General features: G+C 46.8%; 1 protein-coding gene and 1 long non-coding RNA gene across 2 annotated transcripts; one reads left to right on the forward strand and one right to left on the reverse strand.

Moving 5' to 3' along the window:
- Positions 1 to 335: 335 nt before the first annotated feature.
- LOC116463554 (protein Tob1) lies at positions 336 to 4,463 on the reverse strand. The gene is made up of 2 exons (XM_032146708.2): positions 4,181 to 4,463; positions 336 to 2,270 (listed from the first exon to the last, which is right to left on the reverse strand). Exon 2 carries the CDS (start codon positions 2,131 to 2,133, stop codon positions 1,096 to 1,098), a length of 1,038 nt encoding a protein of 345 aa, XP_032002599.1. The 5' UTR covers positions 2,134 to 2,270; positions 4,181 to 4,463; the 3' UTR covers positions 336 to 1,095.
- Positions 4,464 to 5,317: 854 nt separating this feature from the next.
- LOC131382533 (uncharacterized) lies at positions 5,318 to 6,405 on the forward strand. The gene is made up of 2 exons (XR_009212082.1): positions 5,318 to 5,963; positions 6,260 to 6,405. It is a non-coding gene; the product is annotated as an uncharacterized LOC131382533 (long non-coding RNA).
- The last annotated feature ends 1,996 nt before the right edge of the window (positions 6,406 to 8,401 follow it).

The following is an 8,401-nucleotide window of genomic DNA, read 5'->3' on the forward strand; positions in this document are numbered from 1 at the left end:
AAGGAATTTCATCTTATCACCTGACTCCTCCATGTCAGCATGACATTTTGAAACTTGCTGTATAGCTAACCTTACCATACCATCTCTATCATGGGGTAGACAAATGTGGACTGAAGAGGGCTGTTAAAAAATAAAGTTGTCCCAAGCACTGGTCAGGCTATAGTTTTGATAGCATTTTTTATGTGGCAAACCACGATCTGGTGCATTAGTAAAGCAACTGCTTTCCATTATTCCTTCGTGACTCAATGAGTCAGGCCTTTTTCCATCATTAGCATTTACAAGATAATAACTCCAGATCTTTAGAAAACACTTAAAAACAAAGACCACGATAGGTGTTTTTAATTTTAAAGAATTTTAATACAAACTTAATATAAACTATTTCAGTCCCTCTTAACATGTAAGACACTGACTCAAAATACTTTTATACCGTTTTTTTCAAGTATTGCACAATATAGGTACAAAATTAATATTTACGATTACATTTTTCTTCCGTAATATATAGCAAAAATCTTTAAACTTTTAACAGAAAATACATTTTTTTGAAAAAGCAAATATTCGTACATTTTAATTCCACCACTAAAGGAATATCCTGTACACAATTTTTAGAATAGTTGATGTCTTTAAGATGGATATTTTACAATTTCAGTAAAAAAAATACAACATGAAGCTGCTGCTGTCACAGATCACTGTAGTAAAAAGATATAAATGCAATACCATGTCGTAGAAACAATATATATATCCTCTGATATTTTACAAACTTTGTACTAAATTAAATTATACAATTAGAAAAGACCAATAAACCCACTTATTAGTGCCAATTTTTATAAAAAAAAATCAGCCATGTCCTTGCTATATCTTAAATACTGTAAGAGGCCATATCTGAGAGTATACTTTAAAATATACAGTCAGTATAAAATAACTTTGTGCTTGGTTGGCAAATGAAAAATGATGCATGTTTTATTATTATTTTTTTAACCAAGCTTGAATGTATCCTTACTATAAGCTTAAAAAAAAAATTCTCAAGGAGGTGAAAAAAAAAATCCCCCTTGGGCCCGTGCATTTTAACTTGTACGATACATTTTTTTTTTTTTTTTTTTAGTTAGCCATAACAGGCTGGAATTGCTGGTTAGAATACTGCATGTTATTTAAGCTAAAATTCAAGCCATCTACAAAAGACTTCTCATTGAGGCCTCCATAAGCCGCAAACACATCAAAGGCATTACTGTACTGGAGAGGACTGAGGTTAAGGGGGCTGTCACCTGGGAACATTCCATTGGTACTACTACCTTGACCCTGCATATTAGGAAAAATAAATTCCTTGGCATTAGGAGAAAGAGCAGAGGTTTTCTGCTGTTGTTGCTGCTGTGGTGGTGGTGGTGGCGGTGGCGGCTGGGCTGGCTGCTGCTGTTGCTGTGGCTGCTGCTGGCTACCCAAGCCAAGCCCATACAGAGAGTGCACTGAGGAAGAGATGGCTTTCTGCTTCAAGAGGTCATTCACATTCAAGCCGAGGTTGATAGGAGAAGTACGTGCAACCTTGTTGCTACGGCCACTATTCTTCATTTTGGTAGAGCCGAACTTGGTGGCAGCAAAAGTGGCAGTGGTAAAGGTTAAAGGCTGAGTGGACCGGGGCATGAAGGTAGGGCTTACAGCAGCAGAGTGACCAAAAGGAGGCGATGGAGAGCTGGACACTGATGAGGCTGGGTCACTTATGGGCATAAAAACCTGGGCCTCTGGGTTAAAGCTGTTTTTGATCTCCTTATCCAACTCACATCCATTTTCATTATTATCATCCACGTAAAGCACCTTCACTGGTCCCTTTTCACCAATTTGGTAAGAAACCTCAAATGGGTCGATCCAAACACTAAGATCCTGTGGCAGATTGCCACGAACATCTTCAATGTCCAAACCACTCTCTTTGGATGCTTGTTCAATCACTGGGTCCACTTTCTCCCCTATGTGTATACATCGAAACCCCGATCCTTTGTATGGCTTTTCAGGATACCAGTGCCCTTCATATTTCTTCTTAAGAAGTCTTTCAAGTTCTTCACCAAAAATGTTGACACGTCTCCTGGGAAGCTTATTGTACAAATACGAAATAATAAAATTTAGTGCTACTTGGATTTCAAGCTGCATAGCTGCTACGCCACAAAATTAGGTTTCAACTCCCCCACCAAAAAAAAAAAAAAATGTTCAGTTTGTGGCAGAGAAACAAATTTTCATTCAAAGTGCTGGTATTAGTAGATTATCCTTCACCTTGAGTGATCTTGCTCCTTAAAACAAAAGCAAACATATCCAAATAAGATAAATGTAATATAAGTCCCATGACCTACCCCCCTTCAAAGTAATTTCACCTTTCAAAATGTCTAATATCCTGTGTTAGTCTGCTAAGGATAAAAGAAAAAGAAAATGTCTACTAGGACAGAAAGCCTGAAAACTGTTACTAGCACAAAATAAATATAAAATAGAAAATTGTTTATTAAAGTTTAAAATCACACAGGAAAATGTAGATTTACAAATGAAATAATGCTTTTAAAAACCTGTTTCTGAATAGAGTTCTAAGAAGAAAAATCTCTAGAACATCTATTCTTCTCCCCTCAATTCTCACAAGAATATTTATTGTGCTTAGCATCCTCCCCCCACCCCCATATATATAAATGTCACTTTTAGGTAGTAATTTTTATTGTTATTCACCAACTTAGAAGTGAATCCACGTTTTAGTTTACTTTAGATATATACTGTTTAAATCTGCTCTGTCATTGACATTTAAAAATTTGGTAAGTTAGGAAAATCATTTTAATTTCCATAGTACATGATGCTAAAATTAAAGACACTGAGTACTAAATGTATTTCATCCTAGTAAATAATTATGAACCAAATTATTCTATATAGTTTCGGCCTTAAGTATACTAAAAGCATACAATATAACAAAATTCAGCTTCTCTGGACCTTTTGTTTTCAACGTGTATTTTTCTAAATCTGAAAATATCTATTCGGCAGCAAGTATAACAAAAGCAACGACACAAATTAAAACTATTGATTATTCTGTTTAAGGCCAGGGTTTGAGTTTTAGTCTGATTTAAAAAAACCTCCGTCCGTCCCTCCCTCCCTCCCTCCCTCTCACGGTAACAGCCGGAGAGGCGAGTATGGTTAAGGTCGACCTTTAAACGTTTGCTGGATCAGCACTGGGTGGGGATAAGAAAAGATCAAGGGCAAACAGAAGATATTTGCGAAAGGGATCTATTTGCACACTGAAGTTGATTTAAAAGGACGTTTAAAAATCAAGTTGGTCTTGATTCGTCTGTTCTATTTTCCATATTCGTGGTGACAAAGGGAAAAAGAATCTCTGGCTGCCCCCAAACTACAAACACTTTCCAAGTCAAAAGCCTGAGTGCCGGCAGAGGCAGCTGATTAAGCCCAATTGCTTGAAGGTGCAGCCGAGCGAAATTCAGGCTCGGTGGAAGGTAGTTACAAAGCAACGCCTTAAGACAGGCAGGAGTGTGAAGAATTACATAAACAGCCAGTTAGATCTCATTAGATTTCTGCTCACAGCCCTCGGAGCCCCAGCGCTACAGCAGCAGCAGCAGCAGCAGCAGCAAGAGGAGGTGGAGGTGGAGGAGGAAGAGAGTACGAGCCTCCTCGGAGGCGGAGGAGGAGGAGGAAGGCCCGGGAAATGGAAGAGCAAAAACCTCTCCCGGCTGAGCACCCAGCACCGAGCAGGTCGGGGCGCCGGGTCAGCCGCTCCCCTCCCCCGCCGTAACCCGACCCGCCGCTCCCCGCCCCGTGGCCCCCGCCCCGGGCTCCTGGGACCCGGCCAGAGCCTGGGGGAGCACCGGTTCCCCGGCACCATGTTCAGCCTCGCGGCCACCGGCCCCTCGAACCCCAGCGTTCCACCGCGAGCTCGAAGCTCCTCCGGGCGCCCCAACCCCCCAGTTCCCGTCAGCTCGCCCCGGGCCGCCAGTCCCCGGTCAACTGCCCAGGACGAGCCCGACGCGCCGGCGGCCCCTCGGAGCCGCTCCCCTCGGGTCCCGGCGCTGCCCCCTCGGCCGCCCAGGGCCGCCACCCCACCGCCCCCGAGCTCCCGAGGGCCCAGGGCTCGACGCCGCTGCAGCCTCTCCTCCGCCGCCTGGGCCCGGGGCTCCGGTCTCCTCGCCGACCCCGCCCGGCGCCCCGAGATACTTACGGGCTGCTTCGGGGCGGCTTGGACCACACACCCGCGGCTGGGCGGGGGCGCGAGAGGGTCGGGAGCGGCGAGCTCGCCGAGTGCAGGACGTCGCCGCTGCGGGGCTGAGGACAGAGGCCTCGAGCGGGCCTCGGGAGGTCGCCGTTGGTGGCTTGGGGTGGCGGGCACGGGGGTCAGACGAGCGCGCTCACTTCTCCACACAACCCGGTGCCCGGCCCAGCGTCCCCTCGGTGCGCCCGCTCCACCCCGGGCCAGAGCTTCGCTCCTTCTGCCGCGGCGCGCGCCCCGCCTCTCGCTTTATGGCCTCCTCCCCGCCCCCATCCCCTCCGTCGGGGTGCGCGCGCCCGCCCCGCGTCACACAGCTCCGGCGGCGCAGCCATTCCCCGCGCTCCCCGCCCCGCACCCCGGTCCCCCGCCGGCCGGCTCCGCCCCTGCCCTGCCCCCCGACGCCATTGGCCAAGTCCCGCCTGCCCCTCTCAGGACGCGCGGTGGACGCAGGGGTGGGGAAGCCGCACCCTCCGGGCTCCAGGAGGGGCCAATGAGCCGACGATCGGAGCACGGGGGACGGAATGAAGAGAACGTCTGGAAAGGGACTGTGGGGGCAGACGTGCCAATGAGAGAGAAAGGGGTGGGGTAGGGCGGCCGACGCCCGGTTTAGGCGGAGAGCGCCGGGCAGAGGGGGAGGGGGACGAAGCCGGTGGCAAAGCGGCTCGGGAGAACCGGGGCTGGAGGAGCGTCAAGGGTACCCGGAAAGTGCCCTCTCCGCGGGGGTCTGCGGCCAAGGAGGATCCTGCTAGTGGAAATCTACCAAATCGGCCTCCAGCCCACCCCAGGGGCGGGGTAGAGAAAAGGCAAACTGTGACTGGGACTTGTGCACCCGATTCATTGAATATTAATCACCCCAAGGCCTAGGCCAACCGCCACCCAGAGAGTGGCAGCTGCAGAACCCAAAGCCGTGGAGCCGGGCTGGGGGTGGGAAAGGGAGGCCGCCACAGCGCCCGCCCCGCCGGCGGTTGAACTGCAGCCTCAGGCCTCCTGGTGCGACCCCCGGCTGCGACTCGGATCCGTTTATTCCAAATGTCCCAGCCCACGCCGTGCTCGGAGTGTGGCGACACGAGACGAAACTGCGTATGTATCTGTGTCCATGTCTACACACACACGCATGTGTGCATTTCTAGGGCTTGCTGGATCGCAGGTGCACAGAATAAACGCGGTGCCTGCTTGTAAAGCGCATTTAAGATCATTCTCGGCTTAAATATGTGCGGGTACCTAGGGAGTGGGGTAAGAGAGGGACTCGTAGCGGGGGGCGGGTAAGTGCCTTTTTCACAACCTGCCCCAGAGAACTACACGAAATTACATCGGGAGTGGAATCGAGCGTCCCTCTCAGCTAAAAATATTACTCACAGGTAGCAACGACGCCTGATTGGCCGCGCTGGTCCCTTCGCAACCAGGCGATTGGCTGCCTGGTATCCAGGAGACCGACGTCAAACTCGGACTGGGAAAGGGGGAAAGTCTGGGGGGAGCGAAGGAGGGGAGGGGGAGAAAGAAGCCATGAATGAAACGCCCATCGCCTGGCCTTCCCCCTTTCCCCTTTCCCCTCTCCTCTCCATTCTTGGAGCACTTCCTGGAAAAACACCAGTTGGGGCGCCGCCTTCCCCTCCAAACGATGGGGCCTGCACGCTCAACCTGCTATAAGGAAGTTAAACCGCAGCTCACCAAGGAGTACGGTGTCTACGGGGCGGGCCCGTGTAGACCAGCTGTGCTCCTCCGGCACAAACCCGCCGTACGTGTCAGGCCTAGAAGCTTTTGGCTTTATGGACACAAAATCTGGTTGGAACCGCCTTCTCCTCCCTGACTCTCCCGCCTCTCTTTTTTAGAAGGAACCGTATTGAGAAAGGGTATTTCTGAAGGCTCAATGCCTAGGAGAAGGGGTGGGAAGATGGGTTTGTGGAATGGGCTGAGGGTGGGGAGTGGTCAGGTGACTGATTTGATGTTTATTGTACAGATTCCTAAAACATAGTTTTACTAAGTGACTCCTTAAATTCTGATTAATGTGATTTTTTTTTTTTTTTTTTTTAGTGTTTGGGTTTTTAGTTGCAAACAAGAGTGGATTTGAACTGTGATCAAAGTATGGCAAAACTGTGAAAGTATTTAAATTAAAATGTCCCTCCCTCTGCATTGAAATGTCATCAAAACGTCAAATATAAATGATTTGTTCAGTTTTCTTTTTTTATGTGTTTGTTTTTGGTTTTCTGTAATGACAATTCCATCTGTAATAAAAGTGAGTTATTTTTAATTTTCTAATTAAGCACAGAAATTTCAAGAAACTAGATAGGATATCCTTGGAATGCCTTACCAAAAGAAACACTTCATTTTTCACAAGTTCTAGAAGCACAACTTCTCTTACCATTAGGCAAATAATGGTACTGTACCAAACATCTAGAACTGCGGGACCGTGTGTCTTGATTAGTAGTTTTATATTTGGGGGGGCATATTAGGCATGGCCGAGACTAAAATGTCTAAAGATAGATGAATTGTAATTTTGTCAAACTTATCTGTACTTTTCAAGAATTCTCTAAAGAGAAGGGACAAGTTCTCTTTTCTGAAGGTCTTCAATCTGTAATTCCAGGTTTGAAATATGAGAGCAGTCATCTGATAGGTACTGATTAAATATCAGTAGCATTAAAAGCGTTTTTAAGTCAGAAATGTAGATGTCAAAAATTTATGAGTTATTGCTGCTTAGCTCAGGAGTGTAAGAAAATGTCTGACCAAATATAAACATACACACACGCACACCACACAAACACACACACCACACAAACACACACACGGAGGCCCCATGGCATACTGGAAAAAGCAATGAAGAGTGGGTACTGGGAGATCTGAGTTTCACACCAGTTTCTATAAACTTTTAGTTTTCTCACCTATAAAAAGGGTTGAATTAGACCTTGTCTAATGTCTCCTTCAATTAAAAAAAAATTCCACACTTGGCCGGGAGCAGTGGCTTACACCTGTAATCCCAGCACTTTGGGAGGCCGAGGCAGGCAGATTACCTGAGCTCAGGAATTTGAGACCAGCCTGGCCAACATGGTGAAACCCTGTCTCTACTAAAAATACAAAAATTAGCCGGGTGTAGTGGCACACCCCTGTAATCCCAGCTACTTGGGAGGCTGAGGCAGGAGAATTGCTTGAGCCTGGGAGACAGAGGTTGCAGTGAGCCGAGATCATGCCGCTGCACTCCTGCTGGCCGACAGAGCGAGACTCTCTCAAAAAAATAAATAAATAAATAAAATATTCCGCCCTTAAAACTCAATGTTCCTAACATACATAATGCAGCTGTTTTTCAAATACAGATTGCAAGGCTGGGCACAGTGGCTCTCGCCTGTAATCCCAGTACTTTGGGAGGCCAAGGTGGGCAGATCACCTGAGATCGAGAGCTCGAGACCAGCTTGACCAACGTGGAGAAACCCTGTCTCTACTAAAAACACAAAATTAGCCTGGTATGGTGGCGCATGCCTGTAATCCCAGCTACTTGGGAGGCTGAGGCAGGAGAATCACTTGAACCCGGGAGGCAGAGGTTGCGGTGAGCCGAGATTGTGCCACTGCACTCCAGCCTGGAGACAGAGTGAGACTCCGTCTCAAAAGAAAAAAAAAGAAATGAAATGAGTATTAATAATTACACACCATGTGATAGCTATTCTCCTGTAACCCTTTCTCAATTTACAAGGAAACATAATAAGAATTAGAAAGCTTAGGATGTCTCTATCTCAGAAATCAAGGTGTTGCGTGTGTGTGTCCTTGTGTGGATTAGGTAATAATTCAAGGCACTTTCAAGAACTGTATTTTATGAAGATATTGGAAGTTATTTTTTACCAAACGATTACCTTTATTGTAAGGGCCCACTGAGAATTGTGTAGAATGTAGGGATGTGAAAGGCAAAGGCTGTGGTTTCTAGTGACTGTTTTGCTCAGAGAGAGGAATACCTCGATTGTGATACACTTGGCGCCTAATATCAAATCCTTTTTTCCTCCATAAGTCTAATTCCCTGCACAATTAGCAGTTAGCCCTCCACTCCTCTGCACAATTCCAAAGTAAATGTTAGATACTAATAAGCCATATGCAAAACTTAGATGCAGAACATTTTATACCTCGTGACTGGCAATGTTCAGAGATATGAATCAGTTTTCCCTTTTATTTGCAATCCATATATATATATATATA

The sequence above is a fragment of the Hylobates moloch genome, unplaced genomic scaffold, assembly GCF_009828535.3.
Source record: "Hylobates moloch isolate HMO894 unplaced genomic scaffold, HMol_V3 SCAFFOLD_41, whole genome shotgun sequence".
In the NCBI taxonomy this organism is placed as follows: domain Eukaryota; kingdom Metazoa; phylum Chordata; class Mammalia; order Primates; family Hylobatidae; genus Hylobates; species Hylobates moloch.